The following is a 21787-nucleotide window of genomic DNA, read 5'->3' as shown; positions in this document are numbered from 1 at the left end:
GCCTACCCCGGGAACCCGCCAATGGGAAACCTGGGAGGAGACGGAGGGAGGGAGAGGGCAGAGTCGCCCCACCCTCCTTGCTCTTAGACCAATCAAAAGCTACCAGGAAACAGTGGGTGGGGAAGGGACAATTCTCGGCGATTCCCGAAGCAGTAACCTCTCTCCCTCTCTTCCAGTGGGTGAGAAAATCTCGCGATAGCTATGTGCCGGGGATGGGATGGGACGGTGGCGAAGGCTATTGGGACTTCTATCTCTCAGCGGAACTTGTTGATTGGTAGGGGAAATGCCAGTTTCCCATTAAGTTCCTCCGCACGCCGGCTGTCCTGGAGGTAGGTTGTTTTGGAGGTCGGGGGTTTTTATAGCATCGATACCCGGACAAGGGTCTAGACGTCTTTATGAAATAGTAGCCTTAAGGAGATCTAAGGGGAAACTGAGGCATTGAGTCATCCAGCCTGAAGGGGTCGGGGATGAGGAAAATACATTTACGTTGTATTTTGTAATTTACTAACGAATGTTCAAGTTGTTTCTCTTTAATAGAGTATAAGCTCCTTGAGGGCAGGAGCTATTTCCCCTTTCTTTTTGCTTTTGGCGCCTACCACTGCTTTGCCCCATTTTAATCCTGGCTAATTGAATGAATTAACATTGACTGGGATTTCAGGTCCCTGATGCCCGGATGTGGAACGCCTTGTTGTTGCAAAAAATTGCCCCTTGCTCCAGCATAATGTTGTTACCCCAGCCACCCCTCAGCCCCGACCTAGTTTGATGGACCACGTGAGGGGGCTTTGGCTGTTGTCCTCCAAGGAATGCCCCCCCCCCCCAGTTCACTTGGTGCTAGGGGCTGGTAGGTAATACGAGGGTAGGTGGTTCACTGTCCTTTCTTTGAAGTATTTCATAGTTTGATGAGGGATTGGGGTAAAGGGGGAACGAAAGCACTAATAACTAATACCAGAGAGTGAGAGAAATGTAGTGGAGATAGATCCAGACAAAGGACTGTGAATTTTGAGCAGGAGAAGCTGCTTTTCAGCTGATGATTGGGGTTCAAAGAATTTAGGGAAGACTTAATGAAGGAGGTGCCCAGTTGGACCTTGAAGAAAGTGAGGAATTTCAGGAGCTGTTGGTGAAGGGAAATGGTTTGTGCAAAGGTATGGGACATCAAAGGAGAAAAGTCCAGTTAGGGGAATATAGAATTTGGGAAGGGGAGTAGTATGAGACACGTTGGAACTAAATTGTGAAGAGCTTCAAATGCTAGGAACAGGAGTTTATACTTTGGAGGGCAACAGGGAGCTACTAAAATTTATTGAGTAGAGGAATACTGTAATTATAGTGATGCCACAGATAACACTGAAGCATCTAAGGGAGAGGCTATACAATGGAGGAAGGAAGAGCCTGTAAGAAATGGTTATAATCATCAAGATGAGCAGAGATAAAGGTCTAAACAAAGATTAGATTGGGAGAGGAGATTAGAGAGGTGAGGCTGGGTACCAGAGATGTTGCTAAATCAGAAACAACAGAATTTGACAGCTGATTGAATGTGTTGGAAGTCAAGGTTAGGAGCCTGGGAAACTGGGATAGTGATGGCACTATTACTGGAGAATTGAGGGTGCAGGTTTACAAGGAAAGGTAATGAGTTCCAATAGGTTGAGTTTGAAGTCCTGTAGAGGCAGCAGGCTAATGGAAATATAGGCATGGAACTCTGGGACAATGTTGGAGTTGGAAGTAAAAAATTTGGCAGTCATCTGTATTAGAAACGATCTTTGAAACCATGGAAGTAGATTAGATCATCAGAGTGGAGAGCTTAGAAAGAGAAGAGGAAGACATCCACATTTAAGGCCTGTTGAACACATTATCAACCTGTTGAAGTCTTGCCTATCCTTAAGGCTCAGCTCAAATGCTACCACCACCAGAAAGTAACTTTTCCTGACTGCTGAGAAAAGACTTTGATGTTTAAAAAAAAAAAGGCTTTAATAAAACTTTAAAAAAAAAAAAGTCCCTGGGGCAGCTAGGTGGCACAATGGATAGAGCTCAGGCCTTGAAGTCAGGAAGATCTGAGTTCAAATTCAGCCTCAGACACTTGACACTTACTAGCTGTGTGACCTTGGGCAAGTCACAACCTTGATTGCCTCACCAAAAAGCATAAAAAAAATCCCTGCCCTCATGAAGCTTGTAGCACAGTAAGATTATAAGAGATATACACACACACAGTAGAGGATATGAGATACGCACACACATGTATGTATGTATAGTGATATGTATATATATCACTGTGATAGATATTATGATTTCATCTGTACAGATTAAAACATCTATTTAGGGGCATCTAGGTGGAGCAGTGGATAGAGCTCTGGCATTGGAGTCAGGAGGACCTGAGTTCAAATGTGATCTCAGACACTTGACACTTAATGGCTGTGTGACCCTGGGCAAGTCACTTAACCCCGATTGCCTCTCCAAAAAGCAAAAAAAAAAAATCTCTTTACAACGTATTTTACAGTTTTTATCCATATAGTCTTTATAAAGGATCCACCCAATACACTGGAGGCTTTCCTCTCATTCTTTTACTATCTTAGAGAATAACAGTGAATCACTGTCTGTAATATGTAGGTGCATTAGAAAAGTACAAAGAAAGTGCTTTATGAGGTCTGAAGAAAGATTATTACCTACTGGGGAGATTAACATAGAAGATCTAGTATTTTAATTGGATTTTAAGAGACAGGAATTCAGTAGACAGGAAGGAGACGATTCCAGGAATAGGGAAAAGTAGGAACCAAGTTCTACAAGCACAGATGAGAAGAGGTGCATGTAGAAAATATCGAAGGGAATAGTAGATAAAACTGGAAAGTTTAGGAGATACCGCAATGTTAAGAGCCTTGAATACCAGGCAACAGTTTGAAACTTACTTATTAAGCAATAGGAAACTTCTGAAGATTTTTGAGCAGAGCAATAACATGACCAGATTCTGTGCACAGGAGCAAGATTACAAATATGAAAGATGGAGTGAATTGTGGTGCCATATTTAAGGCAAAGAGAACAATAGGCTTCTTTTGATTCATATTGAAGTTTGAAGTCATAGTGGAACATCCAAGTAAAGATCTTCTAAATTGACAGTTAGAAATTCAGATCCAGAGCTCAGGAAAAAAAAAAAAGTTGAGGCTAGAGCTAAACATTTGAGAGTCACCTGAGTAGAGGAAATAGTCAAAGTGTTGGGATCATATGAAGTTATTGAAGGAAAGAGCAGAGAGATAAACAGAGAAGCCTCCTGGGAACACTCAAGGAAAAGGATGAGATGCTAGTGAAGAGGATGAAAGATTGTTAGAGAGGTGGAAAAAGAAGCAAAACAATATGATATCAAGGAGAAGCCAGAGGTCAAAGGAGGAGGAAATATATAGAAGCAGGGGTTGATCAGATAATCCAGACAGGCCCAGGAGGTTGAGAAGTGGGGAAAAAAAATTGGATTTATTGATTAGGAGGTCATTGATGTTGGAGAAAATAATCTCAGTAGAATGGTAGAGATGGAAGCCGAATTGTGAAGGGTTGAAAAGAGAATGAATGGTGAGAAAGTAGAGGGAATAGCCTGGTATATTTAAAAGAGCACTGTAAACCAGGGGTTCTTAACCTGGTAAAGCCTATGGACTCTTTCTCAGAATAATGTCTTGAAATGCATAAAATAAAATGCATAGGATTATAAAAGATTATTATTATTTTCAGTTATTGAAAATATTAGTTAATAATAATAGCTGTCATATTATCAAGAGTGTTAAGGTTTACAAAGCACTTTACAAATATGATTTCATTTTATCCTCTCAGGAGCTTTCTGAGGTAGATGCTATTATTAAATCCATTGTACAAAGGAGAGAACTGAGGCACAGGTTGACTGACCCAGGGTCACCCAGCTAATAAGTGTGACCAAATTTGACCTCAGGTCTTCCTGACTGTAGGCCTAGCACTCTATCCACTGTGCTACATAGCTGTCATTCCCTGTGTTAAAATTTGATAACCATTTTGAAATACAGTTTTCAAAATATCAAAAAAATATACATTCATACACACACATATATATGTATATACCCTCATTTGAAGACCTCTGTGACATTCAAGAAACCTAAGCTCTAATGCAGTTTCTGTTACTAAGTAGTCACATGACCTAGATAAATCACTCATCTTACTGGGCCACTTTGTAAAATGACAGAGTTTTAATAGCTAATCTGTAAGGTCCCTTCCATCTCCAGCAATCTAATTGTGGAACTCATTTGTATTAGAGGAAGAATAAAAGATATCACAAGAGTAATTAAATTAATTTTTATGTTGGGAAACATTTAGCTCAATACATATATGGAGAGTGAAAGGAAGGGAACAACAATAAAACACAAAAAGCAGATACAGAGAAAAAAGAAAGCTCTGAAGAGAAGCCTGGGAGACAATGAAGGATTTTGATCTCTCTTTAAGAGTTATTTATACACTGAACGGTTCCATCAACTTTGGGTTTGCTGCCTGTTAAATGATTTCTTCCTGTTGCAAATTTTTCCTTAGGCAAAGGATACTTAAAGCTTTATTAATAAGTAGGAGAGAATAAGGAAAAAAGAAGCCTGGAGTAGGAATTAGAAGGCTTGTATTCTAGTCCCAGCTCTATCGCTAACTTGTATACACCTTGGACAAACCATTTAATCTTAGTTTGGAAGCCTCAGTCTCCTCATCTGTAAAACAAGTGGATTAGACCAGAAGATTTCTTAGCCTATCTTTAAGTTCTATTCAATGATACTCAACTTTTGATTTCCAAAATGGCACAGTAGGTGGCACTCTTGTTACATAATTAGTGGACTTTTCTGAGAACATATCTTGCCCAGCCTCAATGCTACAGTAGTTTCTCTCCTATTGGCCTATACTATATTTGCTTATTCAAACCCATCTATAGGTGATGTTTATTTTATCAGTCAGGTAACAAAAATGGTTTACATGCTTGGTTTCTCAGAGAAGAGAGTTGTAAAGCTTTTCTCTTCCCCAATTTTGTTTTTGTGCTGAAGATATATATATATATTTATATTTATTATATATTTATGTATATATATATATACATTCTCAAATAGCTTTCCCCAACTTATGTCAATAGGAATAGGAGCTAAGTAATTGGGTTACAAATGTTAATGTGATTTTTTCATTGGTACAAGAAGCTTTCCAGGTAGAGTTTACTCTGCCAATGAAGAATGGCACCTTCTCTGCAACTTATAATCATAAAGATTTGCCTGGGGCTCTCTCTGAATTAATTTTCCAGGAGAGGGGTAGTTACTTAGCCTCATCTGGCAGCCCTTTTGGGACTTGGAAGATGGAGGAAAGAGGTTACCCAGCTGTCAGCTTTGACGAGCACCGCAGTGTAAATTGTCGGAGGATTGGACCTTCTTGGAGGCAGCAAGGCAAATTCCCATGTTAGGTCATTAAAGCAGTTTGTATCCAGGGACAGGAGGCACATGTGTAGCAATCAGCCAAGCTGTCTGCATTGCTTGGTGGCCTCAGAGTTTATCATGAGGAAGATTTTGACTAGAATGAACTTGGGGTTTCCGTGGGGAGGGAGTACTCTGAAATTCTGACTTGCAATGCCAGAATTTAAACTTGCTCCACTGGGGCAGGCCACTGCTATTTTGTCTTGTCCTTCTTTCCCAGAAAAGGGCAAGAAATGTGAATTTCCCACATCATAATTTTACCACTGATTCCCCAGGCAAAGCTTGTTTTTCTTAAATAATAATAATAATCATTCTGGGAATTAGTGCAGTCCCTGAGCTTGTAAGGGTATAACATAGCTTTTAAAATGTTACTTCCTTGTTGTGTCTTAGCAAGTGGACACATGTGACCAAACCTTTGGGCTCCACAGCCTCTGAGGACTTTGTGCTGGCTTCCCTGCTAGTTGATTCAATCATTGTCTAGCTTTTATTGTTCCTCTGACTTTTCTTCCGGCAAGTGAAATAACAATTGAAATGAGAGGAGGGGCGGCCTTGGGTTCAGCTTCTAGCTTAGAATACTGCTGCTGCTTTTAAGGAATGGGCTTATTGGAAACCCATTTCTGATTGAATTTTGTATTTCTGTGCATTTGAAGGGTCAGATTAATTTGGAACAAAGCACAAATTGGAATGAAATTCATGAAGGTACCCTTTTATTTCTGAGGTCTTAAGCTCTAGTTTATCCCTTCCAACATCACCCCCAAATCAGTTCTCTGAAACCTCTAGTCTAGAAACTTAAATTTTATGGAGGAAAAAATGTATTCTGGGGCACAGAGCCATATTTTAAAAATGCTGATCTTACTGGAGTTCACTCCTACTCAATCCCTGTCTGGGCATTTTTGCATATTTGATTTGGGGCCTCTAAACTCAGGAGGTGTCTGCCTATATTGAGATAAAGTGTGAAAACAGACTGTACTCGGGGTCTCTGCAGCAGATTCAACTCTAGGGTCCTCAGAAAAACACATTCTCAAATAAAAATAGCTTTGACTTTTATGTAAATGGAACTGTTCAGAAATTCACTGGGTTTCTCCCTGAGGCCCCAAAATACATTCTGTGCATTTACATAAATTTAGGAGTGCAGATCTCTAATGAACTAATTAATACTGCCTTTCTTTGAAAAAACTGCAACCCTTTAGTTGAAAAAAAAATGAGTAATTAAAAAAAACATTTTGAGCAAATTAAAACCAAGAGATCATCTGACAACCATCAAATTGTCAAAGATGGGAAAATTCAAGGTTGAAGGGACTGTCAGAAGACAGGCCAACAGTTCACAGCTGGAGGAGCTGGGAATTGTCCAATTCTTCTGGAAAATAATTTGAAATTATGCAAGAAAACTTGTTAAATTGTTCATAGCCTTTGATCTAGAGATCCCACTCTTTCAGTTTACGCCTCAGGGAAGTTAATAACATTGAGAAAAGTCCCATATGTGCAAAAATATTCATAGGAGCATTATTTGCTATAATGGAAAGCAGGGAACAAAATATGTTCCCTACAATCAGGAAATGGCTGAACAAATTATGGTATATAAATAAAATGGAGTTGATTGTTCTGTAAGACATTTTAAACAGCAGTAATTCAGAGAAACGTAGAAGAACTTGTGTGAAGTCATGAAGTAAAGAAAGCATACATACACTATGACTGCAATATTGTAAATAAACCTCAAATACAATGTACAATACTGGTAACAGGCAATTAAAGTTAAAGTACACATCATTTTTGTTAGCAATAACTAAACTAGGTAAACTAAAAAATTGGAAGGTGACACGTCTATCAATTGCAATTATTCTATTATTATCTATGACTCAACTGTTTTCCAGAATCTGAGTGTGTAGGGGGTGGACAGGAAAGAATTTGGGGGGAGGTGGTATTTGTTAGGAAGTATCTAGTGTGTTAAAGTTTCAGTTTTGATTTTTTGTAATGTGTCCAGACCTGAGATTTCATCAGCCAGGCAGACAGTTATAATGGAGACCAAGTCAACCTTGGAGTCAGGGAGACCTGAGTTCAAGTTCTCCCTTGATCACATACTCACTATAGCTGATTCTTAACCTCTCAGTGCCCCAGGCAACCCTATAAGAGTATAAATTACATGTTGCTAGTCTCCATTGTCCGAAGGCATTTCCATACCAGGAACTCCCCAATTAAAAAAATTAAAATCACAAATAAATCAATAAATTAAAAACATTTTTTGTTACAAAGAGAAACTGAGGTATGCATTTTGAATGTCCATGCTCTTTTTGTAATTTTCAGTCTGCCAGAAACCTTCCTTGTCTACACTCTCAAAATTTAAATTTGCCTCTTTCCTCAAAGTTCAGTTTTATCATTTTTGCCAATTTAGTGGATATAGTGTCTTAAGTTTTACCTGTTTTACATTTTCTATGATTCTTAAAGATTTTTAGGAGTCTTTTATGTAGTTACTGATGATTTGCATTTCCCCAAAGCCTTTTAAAAATGTTTATTTTTTACAACTATTTAATATTCCACTTTCCTACTGCCATTATCGAACAGTGAAAAATGAAAAAGAAGAAATAAATTCTCACAACAAATCCAGCAAAACAAATTCCCACATTGCCCATGTACAAAAATATCTCATTCTACATTTTAAGGCTATTACTTCTCTAATAGGAGGTGGGTGGTGTTGAGATCAGAGTTGGAGAGCGGTTCAGGTGTGAAAGAATTCACTTAGACCTCTAATGGCTACAGAGGCGATGAGTTCAGGTGACCCCAAGAAGGTTGAGGTGCTACCTGAAATGATTGAGGAATAGATGTGAGGGTCCTAGTGTCCTGAAAGAATTCACTCGGACAGTCTCCAAATTAAAGAAAGGCGTTTATTGGGGTGATGCACCCAAGCGGGCCTGCTCCCCATGAGGCAGAGCCCCAATGGGTTCTATTCCATGTAGGAGGCAGGGCAGAGGCTGCAGGCCCTGCTCCTCTAAAAGAGCAGAGTGGCCCCTGCTTCCTCCAGGAGGCAAAGGCAGTTAGCTAGGTCAAAGGTATGGTTTAAATACAATTTTATGGAATGGGGGAAGGGGACAAGAGAATGGAAGGAGCAAGCAGGGCTCCAAAATGCCTGGGATATCAGATAGTCAGGAGGTGATAAGCAAAGGGAACAGGGAAGGGGAGGGGAAGAGTTGTTCTGCAATTGAGAGTGCCTTGTGAAAGCACACAGTTAAGTCCACAGTGGGGGCTTCAAGTCATAGTCTTCTTTGGTCACTTTTCTCTCTGGTCACATCCTGCATCCTATCTCTTGTCTCATGTCCTTGCTTCTTCTGCCTCAGACCTTCTTTTCTACCTCACCAGGTGGCATGTTTCACCTTCAGTCTTCTGGACTTATGGTCTGTCATTTCATTCATCAAAATTCTGACATCTTTCAAAGTTGTTTTTCTTTATAATTTTGTCATTGTATAATTGTTCTAGTTATGCTCATATCAGTTCATAACAGTTTTCTCAGTTTCCCCCAAAACTATCCATTTCATGATTTCTTATGGAATAATAATATTCCATTATGTACATTCTTATACTGTAATTTGTTTAGCCATTCCCCAATAGGTGGACACCCCCTTAGTTTCCAGTTTGAGGCTACTTCAAAAAGAGCTGCTGTAAAATTTTTGATGCGTGAAGGTCCTTTTCCTCTTTCTTTGATTCCTTTGGATTGTAGGCCTGGTGGAAGTATTGCAGTGTCAAATGGTATATGGCCAATTTAGTAACTTTTGAGGCATAGTTGCAAATTGCTTTCTAGAATGGCTAGACCAACCAACTGGGCTTTAGTGTGCCTATTCTCATACAGCCTCCATTTTTATTTCTTCTTGCCATCTTTGCCAATCTGAGTGTGATGTGGGACCCCAGAGTTCCTTTAATTTGCATTTCTTTAATTATTAGTGATAGAGTATTTTTTCATATGGTCATCGATTGCTTAGACAAATCCCTCTAAAAACTGCGTGTTCATATCCTTTGGCTAGGCGTTTATTGGGGTATGATACTCAGTCTTATAAATTTGAGTTCATTCCTTAAATATCTTGGATATGAGACCTTTATCAGAGAAACTTGATACAAAGATTTCTTTCCCAGTCACCTATTTCCCTTCTGCTTTTAATGACATTTGCTTAGTTTGAGCAAAAACTTTTAAATTTTCTATGATCAAACTTACCCATTTTATCTTTTGTGATCCTCCCTATTACTTATGAGTCATGAACTCTTCCTCTTTCCCTAGTTCTGAAAGGTAATTTTTTTTCCTGCTCCTCTGATTTCCTCATGTCAAGAGATGACATGAGAGTCATGAGATGTTGGTCTATACCTAATTTATGTCAAACTGCTTTCCATTTTTTTCAGCAGAGAGTGAGTCCTCAAGGCCTTTTCTTATAGAACATGACCTTCCTGAATTTCCAAACCTGGAAATAAGGATTGTTTGTGCTGCAAAGTATAAAAGCATTCTTGGAAATTCAGGAAGGTAACATTCATTTCTTAGCCAAAAACCAACAATAACAACAAAAGCCTTAGTTTCCTGGAGGAGACAACATGCTATACTGAAAAGAACATTAGACTGGGAATGAGGAGAGACATAGGTTTTCTTAAGTTTTTGTGTTTAAGACCCTCAGTAATCTGATTCCCACCAACCTTTTCAGCCTTATTTAATAACAATCCCCTTCATGAACTCTGTGTTGGTGTTCCATTGCCTATCTCTTGCAAAGCCATAACTGGGATTGTTTCTGAGAAATTTAAAGGGCATTAATAGTACTTCCATTCCTTCAGCAGTATAGAAACAATGGAGTTTAGCACTTATTTATAATGAATAATTATTAAAACAGCTATCAAATAGCATTTCTCACTCTCTCCCTAAGACTTCTTCCTTGCTCCCTCGAACCCTTGTTCCTCATATAGGCCTCAAAGTTTCTGGGATGCAAGGGCTGGATCTCCCTCCCTAAGAGTTGGTTTTAAAGCATATTTCATGATGCTTGTTCTAGCAGCAAATAGTTTTAGTCAAGGTTCTAGAACTTCTCCTATCTCCCCTGCCTAGAGCCCCTGGTTAGCCATCCAGCTGATCTGCATTGTCGTGGTCATTGTGAGCTCAGAATCTTCCCATGTCTCCACATTGCCATCCTCAGACTTTCCACTCAAGAGCCTGTAACTCAAAAAATCTAAAAAACCCAGCGATCTTCTCATGGCCTACTTTGGATGACTTCTAAAGTTCCTTTTAACATTCTCTGAAAACTTTTCTCCCTTCTAAGTATCTCCCTATTTCTCTTTATGCCTCTTTCACATATTAATTTTCTTCTGATTCTCTGTTCAAGTGTTTGGGGAATTCCATTTATGTGAAAGACTTAATTTGAGGACAGTGGTATGAGGCCTAGATTGGGAATCATTACTCAAATTCCAGTCCTAGCTCTACTTAATTTTGGGAAATTTTACTTTAAACTGTTCTTTTAGACTAGTTGTCTTCACAGGACACATCTAGCTTTATGAGCCTGTAGGTTTATCAGCAGAGAGGGCCTGAGGTGATGTTAGATTTGATGATGTGATATGTTAGAATGACTATAGTTGTTCATTCCCAATGCCCCATTAGTTGGTTAAATCAAACTAACTTTGAACCTAAGTAACTAGATCATGGTTCTCAGTAATTGTACAGGACTGCTATAGTTTGCTGAGTAAGCATGATATATAACAATGTACTATCAGAAGAAACATCCTGAACCTTTTATCCTGTCCCAATAGATATTTCTTTGCTACAGTTGATTGTCTATACCCTGTATCACATATATCCTGTTTATGTAGATGTCTCGTCAGCTCCAGTTAATTGTCTCTACCATATATCTTTTTAAAGCAGATGTTTCTTAACTGAGTTTGTTTTTCTGTACTCCCCTGTGTTCCTGTACCTCATTAGTGCAGACAATCTGAATAGAGAAAGCATTTCCTTTGATTTTGTTGCTTTTCTATATAAAAGAAGTCTTAAAGTAAAATCTAGTTGAGATTATCCACAGATGTTCTGAGTGCATCTTTCTAGCAAATAAAAAACTGGTTTACTTCAGCAGCTGTTTTCTTGGGATTTTTCCTTTTGATTTCCACAATACCTCTCTCCCCATTTACCATTATGGTGCACAGTGGAACTTCTGGGCAGCAATCTCTATCTACTATTTATTATCTGGGTGATTTCAGGCAAGATTCTCTTATCTGTAAAGTAAGGTGGTTGAACTAGATGACCTCCAAAGTCCTTTCATTATGATCCTGTGATCCTAGGATCTATGAGAGGTCTGACCCCTTGGGCTAATGGGAAAAGTTCATGGAAGGTTTATTTGTTTTTTTAAAGTGTCCTCAGTTATAGTCTATAGCAGGAGTGGGAAACCTGTGACCTCAAAGCAACATCCCTGGTCTATAGCTTTTGTTCTCTCTAATTTAGACTTGCTGGGCTGCGTCCCCCTTCCCATGCCAGAGAAATCAGAGACCTGTTTACTGCCATCAATAGTGATCTAAATTCTTTCTAATTAGAGGTTTGCTTTCACTGTCCTCTTGCTGACCCTCATGCATTCATCACCCATATTTTAAATATTTAGCCTGTTTCAACCTGAGCTCTTCAGCCCTAAAATCTAAGAAATGAGTAACATGTTGAGGCTAGGATCTCCAGGAAGAAAGGTCCATTATTTTGAAATCAGAAATAGATCATGGTTGCACTGGAAGGGACGTGAGAAGTCATGTAAGTATAACATCCTCATTTTATAGAGGAAGAACTGAGGCGCAGAGTGGGGAGAGAGTGTCCCACGTTCACACACAGATTCGAAGGCCCAAACGCAGGACTAACAAAAACTGATTTCTATGGAGCTTTACCCTTTCCTCACAACAGCATGTGAAGTACTTACCGTATTATCTGAATTTTAGAAATGAAGAAAATCAAGGTTCAGAGACCTGTCCATAGTCATGCCACTAGTAAATGGATGAGCCGTGGTTCAAATTCCAGTTTCCTAATTCTACCTCTTTCTACTACACCACTAGAACCTACTCTCCTGACTCCCAAATTTAGGCTCATTTCACTTTTCTATATAGCTACACCTGTAAACGAAAAGAAATAATATTCTATGTCTCCTTTTTCATAAGGATTTGAGGTTGCTGGCAGGGAGAAGCTGTAACTTTAGATAGGCATATAGTACTCTATTAAATGTCTTGCCAATTCACAGTCCCTACTCTGCCCCCTCAAAGGGCTATTCAGCTAAGATTCTGAAGTCACTTGATGAATGAGTATCAGCTATTATATGTTACAATAAGAAAAGCTGAGATGAGGAACAGTTAGGAATTAATTCTGGGGAACAACCAAGAGCAGAATTTTCCTGGTGTATAGTCTCTCATCATTTGCCTTTATTCCCAAATATTTGCCCTGTCTTCGAATTACTTTGTATGTCTCTTTTTTATATTTTGTATTTACTTAGAGGTGTATATGCTGTTACCTTAGTAGAATGTAAGCTTTTTTGATTATTTTTATTTTTGTTTTTGTGTCTCCCGTAGTAAGCACACTGCCTGACATATATAGTAGGCATTTAATAAATATTTATTTAATTGAATCCTATACTGCATATTAGGTATTTTTTTTCCAAGTCAAAAAATGTTATTTTTTTTGTCAGTTACATGTAATAACAATTTTTAACATTCATTTTAAAAAATTTTGAGTTCCAACTCTCTCCCTTCTTCTCCTCCTCCCTCCTTGAGAAAGCAAGCAATTTGATATAGATTATATATGTGGAGTTTGTATATTAGATATTAACCAAGTGATTATCAAATAGGGCCCACCAAAAGTTTTGTTCCTCTTGCTGTAACTTCCCCATACACTTCTTTTCGTTAAATTTCTAGGTGGACCATGTCTCTAAGAGCATGTGGCTTTATCATTTTCCGAAGACCTTGCATTCCCAAAGTGGACAACAAAGCTATTGAGTTTCTCCTGCTTCAGACATCATATGGAACACATCACTGGACTCCTCCTAAAGGTGCAGCGTGGGGCAGGTTAATAACAGTTAACTACAGTTATCTCTTCCACATCACACCTTTCCCCATTGCAGTTTCAGTGTTTTGTGGGTGAGCATAAGAAATTAAATGGGAATTTTGGGGGGAGTTTTATGGAAGCCATAGACAATATGCAAAGGCCAGTAGACGACACAGAAAAAGTTTCGAAACTCAGAAATGCAAAAAATATATGTATAGTATTGTGAATAATATCAATAGGTTTTATCTTTTAATACCATAATAATTCAGACTTCTTCTCTGGTATGAAGGGAGGGCCAAAAAATTTTACACATATTTTCCAGACAGTGCCTCTAATCCCCACAATGTGGAAGGGGTAACTGTAGTTCCTTGGGAAACTTGAAACACTAAGATCCTGTGAATCTTCTCTAAGCCTCTGAAAGGAAGCAGAGGGTGAAGATGGAGGTGAGGGTAGATTTGCCTTCGATATTTTTCAGATGGGCAGACTGAAGTCAGAAGATGCCAAGTGAATTTTCTAGAGTTTCACTGCCAGCCAGTGGCAGGGATGAAAATAGAATCCAACTATTATCTCCTCTGGGATGGGAACTGTGTCTGTTCTACATGTTTTGCCTAACACTCAGCAGACTGCTTTGTGTGGTTGTTGATTAGCATGGCATGGTGGGGAAGAAAGTACTGGGCTTGGGTTGGGAATGGGTTAGGACTAGGAGAGCTTTGTTCCTGTCCTAGATTTGCCTTTTCCAGCTGTGTAAACTTAGGCAGAAATGTTTCATTTCTCTGGGCCTCAGTTTCCTCATGTGATTAATGAAGGGATTGGAGTAGATCATCTCCAGGGTCCTTTCCAGCAATAATATTCTAGGGTTCTGTAAAAATTTTGATAAGGTTCTCTTAACTTTGCCACTCGAACTTCTTAGAAAACTGTGCAAAAACCCAGACATTGTGGCTTCTGTCCAGGGAGCTTCTGAGCTAATTTGTGTTAAGAGCGGAGTACAGAGATAAAGTATGATGGACTTGAGGGTAATTAGACTCACTTGTATTTATTTAGAGCCTCTTGTTGGAAGCACAGATTTTTAATGAGGGAATGTTGGGGAGACTGTTTGGGAACTTCTTATTCTCATGTGAATATGTTATTTAACATTAAGCAAAAAAATGCACAATTGAAAAACCAGTGAAGGACCTGGAGAATAGATAATGGAACATACTGCCTTCTTTCACAGCAGAGAGGCAGGGATATTAGGACAGGATATTGTATGCCTTGTCAGATGTGGTGAATGCTTTTGCTTAATTATTTTTCTTTTTCACAAGCAGGGTTCCATCTGAAGGAGGGATTGAAGTAAATGTGATATAAAGATGAAAGCATCTATAAAAATTTTTTAAAAAATATTCAGCAGAAACACCTGAACATTAATCTGACCAAATCACACCAGATCTAGGACTGAATATTACCTGGAGAGTTGGCTCTGCTATAGTGGGGCTTAATGATTCAGAGGGTTGAAAATTGGGTGGTCTGTCCATAATAGTACAAATTCCAATTATATCTGGCATTTAGATAGTCCTTTGCATCGTACAAAGCATCTTGCATATATTATCTCATTTTGTCCTCAGGAGAGCCCTCTGAGGCTCCTCCTTTACAGAGATGCCTGACATATATAGTCAGGCCCCTACATATAGAGATGAATGATTACCTATTATACTCAAATAGGAAGTAATGGAGCAGAGACTAGAACTCACATCTTCTGACTCTAATTTGGTAATCTTTCCATTGGAATATATAGGTGGGGTCAACATAGCTCCCAAGAAAGAGTGACCATTGCTCCTGAAAACTTCATAGAAGAGAGGAGTGGTCAGGAGGTATTTGAAAGAAGAATGGGCCTATTCCGGGACCAGAGATATTGAAGCGAAAGAGACTTTAAAGTTTTGTAGTCCAAATTCCTCATTTTGCAGATGAGGAAATAGGCCAAGTGAAGGTGAAATTACTTACCCAAAGTTGCTTAGGTAATATCCAAACCTGAATTTGAACCCAGGTCCTGTGAAGCCAAATCTTATGTTCTTTTCATGATACTGTGCCACCCTGTAGATGAATGGAGAAATCAAAAGGAGAAACAGGACATTTTAAAAGTAGTCCAGGTGTGAGGTAAGAAGGCTTGGTCCAGGACTCTAGATCCAGGATAGAGTGGAAAAGTGCTGAGAGTCTGCCCCCCACTCCCCTCTCCCTCAGCTGAAGTGCCCCCTTTTTGCCACACCTTTCCTGAGTCCTCCAGTTGTGAGTATACATTCTCATCACTGTGCACTTAGGTTGAATATATTCACTCTGTCTCCTGTGTTTACTTATCTGTGAATATCTTGAATCTCCTCCTTCTTCCCCTTCTGCTACCCTAGGTAGAATATCCCTGCCTTAAAGTTAGGCATAGTTTCATTTTATATTCCCCCGCACCTAGTACAAGTCCTAGCACATGGTAGCCTCTTAATAAATGCTTGTCAATTGATTGATCCCAGCTCTGCCACTTACTAATTGTGTAAGCTGGGGCAAGTCACTTAATCTTTCAGTTTCCTCCATAACATTTCCTCCTTCTATAAAACGAGGGAGTTGCCAGAGAAGTCGGGGACAGAAACAGAGGACCAATACAACTACAGCATTCATAGCCTCACTCTTACCGTAGCAAAGAATTGGAAACAAAGTAAGTGCCCAGAATGGTACTGTGCAGCAAGAGGATGAAGGTGAGCAATTCAGAGAAATGTGGAAAGATCTGTGTGAACTGATACAGAGCAAGTGAAGCAGCAACAGGAGAGCAGTATATACAGGGACCACCAGTGTGAATGAAAAATGGAAAAACCAGCGAAAGTTGTGGAGTACAGATAATGAAACATAACTGCTCCATCACGAAAGAGATGTGGAGCACTATTAGGGTGTGAGCGCAGTACACATTTGTCAGATGAAGTTACTCTGTGGGGGGTTTTGCTTGTTTTTCTTTGTCACAAGAGAAGATTCATGGGGGGTGGAGGGGAAGGGTGAAAAAATGGCTTATATAAAGACAAAAGGCATTAATCACACATTTGAAAAAATAGAGTAAGATGAGGGTGTTGGAATAGATGACCCCTAAAGTTCCTTCCAGCTTTAAATCTTTGGTTTGGACAACAAGGTTTAAGGGAAAGAGCCCTGAACCAGTAATAAGTAAACCTGGGTTGTGGTCCTGCTTCTGGCACTAATTCAGTAACCTTGGTCAATTCCCTTCAACTCCCTGAACCTCTGTCTCCTCTTGTTTAAAATGGAGGTGTTGAACTATGTGATCTTCAAGGCCTTTCCTGCTAGAAGAGTCTGATTCTGTGAAAGATGAACCGTGGTGCAGATGTCTGGGGCCTAAAGACCAGGATGGAAAGGCCCAAAGGGCCCGGCTACACAGCAGAAAGAGCAGTGCAGGGAGGCTAGAGGCGGTGGAGAAGGGGCTATCGCTTGCAAATCAAACAAAAACAAAACCAGAAAACTAGTTGGAAGAAGATAGAGGAATAAGATCAGTGGACAAATAAATATAGTTTAAGTAGCAGCCTCTATAACATTTAAAAGGAGATGGAAGGAAGTTTCTGAAGTCAGAATATCACAGAAACCAACTTATTGAGCCCATAAATATAAAGGAGAATGGTCATAACTGCCTTGGGACCTCTTAAGTAACACTGTGTAGTGGCATTTCTACAAATGTCCCAAACTGCTCACAGTCGAACTACTGAAAAGCTTAGTACTTAACCCATTCAGAACATGTTAACTGGTAATCACACCAGCCAGGAGATCAGGGTCCCTAGCACTGGATTATCTAAAAGGGGGCTGCAGAAGAAAGGAAATGACTCATGGGTTAAACAACCTTGTATAGGGGGAAGAACTCTGTGTCTGCAGCCAGAAGACCTAGGCTTGAGCACCTAGCCTTGGTGCCTATTAGCTGTGTGGTCGAGCAAGTCACTGAGTGCAGGTTTCTTTTATCTGTAAAATGAGGGTAGTAATTATTACATGTCTCACACGGCTGTTGGGAGGCTCAAATGAGGTGGTGCATGCAGAGTGCTTTTATAACCATAAAATGCAATGTAAATGTAAGCCATCTTCCCTGGGCCCTACTGGGAGGGCTTATAACTGGATGAGTTGGTTTGAAGGATGAGTACAGGACCTGCACCTGGGATTTTATTGATAAGATGAGGAAACACCCCTTACCAATGCAGGTCTGCACTTTTTCTACAACATTAATTCTAGAGTAGCAGTAATGTCATACTCCCATAGAAATGAGGGCCACTAATCCATATATGAGGATCCCCGCTGGCCACATAGTGATTTAAGTTGTTTGTTTGTTTGTTTTTTAATTTAAACCTGACTTTATTTGCATAAAAAGTGTTTTATAATTATATAGTTCCTGGGTTTACTTGACAGGTACACTCCCAGGTATTTCATACTATCTATAGTTATTTTTTTAATTCGTTTTAAACTTAAATACATAACAACAAAAAAAGAACGTTTCCATGTACACAGTACAACATAAAAAGAGAAATCACTATAAAACCATGAATTTATATTTCACACGGTTTACTTTTTTTTAAGTGACTTAGTTTTAAAATGTAATGATATTTTGTTGCATTTTTATTTAATATTTTGTAATTACATTTTAGGGCTAGATGGCAGCTAGAGCATCAATCCTGGAGTCAGGAAAACCTGAGTTCGAATCCAACCTCAGACACTTCCTAGCTGTATGACCCTGGGCAAGTCCCTTAACCCTGTTTGCCTCAGTTTTCTCATCTGTAAAATGAACTGGAAAAGGAAATGGCAAACCACTCCAATATCTTTGGCAAGAAAACCCCAAATGGGGTCAGTTAACTGCAGTGACTGAACAATAACAAAAACACTTACATTTCAATCTAGTTCAGGTTGCACTAGGGAGTCCTGAGGGGCTGTATGATTTCTACCTCTGGCCTAGAGCTCTGAGAAGTTAAGTACCTTGCTAAGATTACACAGCTAGGATGTGTCAGAGACAGAACCTGAACCCAAGTCTTCCTAGTTCTGAGTACATGGTTCTTCAAAGAGAATTTGCTTGACCTGGCAGACCCAGGGGTGCTCTTTGGATGATGAGTTCTTAGTTGAATTTCTCCACGAGGTTGTCAGGAATGGGTCCAGAGAGCTGGGAAGCTAGATCTGCCGTAGCAGATCTTCACCATCGATACTGTGGAGTCAGCATAGCTTATCTCCGTGCGCATTCTCCAAAAGTTCTGAAAAGCTTCCCTGGTCTCTTGGACTTCCCGTGACTGCCAGCTGTGCATGAGTGAGTTGGGTGACATGGTATAGAAATGGCAGCTGTAGACGTCTTTACTTCACTTTTCCAAGGATCCCTGATTGGCGCCGTTTTTTAAAACCATCCCTTCTCTCAGTTGAGAAATGAGCGGGTAGAGTTTGTGGGAGGATGGTGTGAGGAAGCGTGGTCTATGAAAGGGCTCTCCGTCTCCAAAGATCCACTGTCACTGACAGCCCCCCTTGCTTCTCTGCTTGCTAGTGATTTTACTTAGGCCCTGCTGAGCTTGGCTACACTCTGTGTTCCCACAAGAACTTCCCCTGTGAAAACTAAATCTAGATTTTCCCAGGAGGAAAAATAACTTAGAAAATGCTTTTAGTACCTGCTTGGGAGTTGTTGTTATCATGGCAAAGCCCAGTGTTTGGGCCTGAGTCTTTGGCCACAGGACTGCTGGCGTCTGTTGCCAGTACCAACAGCATTTCCCCACTGACCAAAGGTAAATTACTTAACTCTTCAGGGCCTTAGTTCTCTCTGTGCCGAGTGGAGACTGAAGATTGTTTGAAAAACACATCTAGCTCTCCAGAGGAAAAGTGATTCTTGTTTGTTGGGGACTCAAAGCAGTTAGTACTAGGAACATTGTGCCTGAGAAATGTTTTGGTTCAATTTGATTCAACAGACTTTTCTTGGATGGCTAATACATTCCAAGACTGTCTGCTAAACTGTGTGGAGGGGATACAGAGATGGGGAAATCACAGTGCCTGCCCTCAAAGAGTTTGCAGAGTAGTTTTGAGATAGTGGGATACAACTGTAACACAAGGCAGGATGTGATCAGTGCCGTGAGAGAGGTACAAAGTCTGTGATAGACCTCTCTCTCTCTCTCTCTCTCTCTCTCTCTCTCTCTCTCTCTCACTCTCTCAGCTGAAGAACTAGAATGGAAAGTGCTCTATTCCAAATCACACTTGGATGAAATCATAGCCTGTACCCTTGGCTACCTATTTAGCCTATGGATATTCTTCTCAGAGACAGAACGTTGTAGATAGAGTCAGCAGGAAACAGTTGGCAGTGGTGGTGTGGAGGAGAAATGTGTCTGTCACTGGCTGGGCTTGCCTGACCTTCATCTTCAACTCGACATGGGAGTTAATCTTAGACACGGTTTAGCCAAGAAATACCCCATCATATTCAGATGCAATGTGGCATAGTAGGGAAAGGGCTGAACCAGCAGTCATAAGACACACCCCCTCCCATCAGAGGAGGGACTAGTGGTGGAAAGAATATTGACTTTGGATCAGCAGACTGTAGTTTGAACCCTAGTTTTGCTCCTTATTAGTGGTGGGGGCTTGAGCAAGTCACTTATATCTGTAAAATGAAGATAAGACCTATGGTGCTGACCTCAAGAAAATCTTATTGTGAAATTTTATTGTGAAAAATCCTAGAATTTCACCCCAGAAGGGCCTGTTAAAACTCTCTGTTTTAACTCTCTTATTTTACATATAAGGAAACTCAGGCCCATAGAAGTTAAGTAATTTGCCCGTTGGGGTCAAAAAGTGATTTAGAAGCAGGACAGGTACCTATCTTCTAGGCCAGTGCCCTTTCAATTCAATTTAAATTAAGTATATGAACATTTCTATGTGTAGTGGAAAGAGCATGGAAACCTGATTCTGAATACTTGGACTATTCCTCACAGGGTTGTTTTGGGGAAAGCATTTTGTAATGTCTAATGCGTTAAATGAATGCGAGCTATTAGTCTCGTAAACTGCAAAGATGGCAATAGCATCCCTCATTAAAGCAACTGAATTAGGAAATGCCTCACTTGGAATCCATTTGAGACTTTTTTTTTAAACTTCTTCCTTCTCTTCTGTCACCAGGTCATGTGGACCCAGGAGAGAGTGACTTAGAGACAGCTTTTAGGGAGACCCAGGAGGAAGCTGGCCTGGATGCCAGCCAGCTGAACATCATTGAAGGATTCAAGAGTGAGCTGAACTATGTAGTCAACAGCACGCCCAAAACAGTTATCTACTGGCTGGCCGAGGTGAAGGACTACAACTCGGAAATTCGGCTGAGCGGGGAGCACCAGGCTTACCGCTGGCTGAACCTGGAGGAGGCCTGCAAGCTGGCCCAGTTTAAGGATATGGTGACATGCCTCAGAGAAGGGTACCAGTTTCTCTGCTCCAACACACCTTGACCCCAAGAAGGGGAAGGTCTTTTGAGATCCCCAAGATTCAGCCTGCTGAGGTTCTCAGGTATCTCTTCTGAGATCAACCCCAACCCTGGTTAGATTATCCAGTCCTGCAGTATAGGGAAGCTGAAGGAACCAGTGAAATCAGGCTAAGCCTTTTAGGTCAGAGCAGACCTTGTGGTATTGAAATGAAAGGGTGGTATGGAAATATATAAAGCCAAATCTCTTTGCTCATGTATCTGAGGAATAAACTGTTAGAAACTCAGTTGTCATTCATTTTTTAGTAATTAAAAGTGTATTTTATTTTTTTTCAATGTTTAGGGTTTGTTAGCCTATGGTAGTGAGTACAGAGTTAGGGAAAGTTAAAGTAAAGTGTTCTTGGCATTGGCCACAGTACTCGTTAGAAAGCACCAGGCTGTGTGATCTTATTTTCTCCCATCAGGTCCTCCACCCACACTTCAGGATCCCTGAGGTCAGAGGGTCAAAACTTAGATAGACCCAGAAGACCCACAACCCAGAGGTCTGGACCTGAGTCTGTAGAATTCCAATCAGGCATCTTAGTATGTCCTCTTATTCTTTGATCCTCTGGTCAAGTTTGATTCCTTGGAGCCCAAGTGAAAGGTAGCCTGTCTCTGAGAATGAGAACATGCCTTCCACCCCCAAGAAAAGTACCAAGAAATGCAGTAAATATTCACATGCATGAGCCATTGGCTTCCGGGTTGTAATGGAAAATTTATTACATGTGGGGGTGGAATGCAGTGCCATGGAGACAGCTACACCTGGGTTGGCAGGTTCAAGACCCATAGGCCATTGAGCAAAAAGGAAGAACAGGTATCATTCAGGGTAAACATTTAGATGTTGTAGATCAGCCTGTGGTCCCTATTGTATTTTTGGCCACTATCTGTCATTCTATTAAC

General features: G+C 40.2%; 1 protein-coding gene across 1 annotated transcript; it reads left to right on the top strand.

Moving 5' to 3' along the window:
• Positions 1–186: 186 nt before the first annotated feature.
• On the top strand, positions 187–21146 carry LOC114025727 (bis(5'-nucleosyl)-tetraphosphatase [asymmetrical]-like). The gene is made up of 3 exons (XM_027839192.1): positions 187–329; positions 13311–13444; positions 20560–21146. The coding sequence occupies exons 1-3, from the start codon at positions 202–204 to the stop codon at positions 20874–20876; spliced, it is 579 nt and encodes a 192-aa protein (XP_027694993.1). The 5' UTR covers positions 187–201; the 3' UTR covers positions 20877–21146.
• Positions 21147–21787: the final 641 nt, after the last annotated feature.

This window comes from Vombatus ursinus, unplaced genomic scaffold, assembly GCF_900497805.2.
Source record: "Vombatus ursinus unplaced genomic scaffold, bare-nosed wombat genome assembly UNPS02014832.1, whole genome shotgun sequence".
Lineage (NCBI taxonomy): Eukaryota > Metazoa > Chordata > Mammalia > Diprotodontia > Vombatidae > Vombatus > Vombatus ursinus.
This window is presented reverse-complemented; position numbering and strand designations above follow the sequence as displayed.

Bases quoted from the DNA above. Each gene is read 5' to 3' on its own strand.
- LOC114025727 (XM_027839192.1), top strand. From the start codon at position 202: ATGTGCCGGGGATGGGATGGGACGGTGGCGAAGGCTATTGGGACTTCT. The intron at 330-13,310 runs GTAGGTTGTTTT...TTAAATTTCTAG, and splicing joins GCACGCCGGCTGTCCTGGAG to GTGGACCATGTCTCTAAGAG. The intron at 13,445-20,559 runs GTGCAGCGTGGG...TTCTGTCACCAG, and splicing joins TCACTGGACTCCTCCTAAAG to GTCATGTGGACCCAGGAGAG.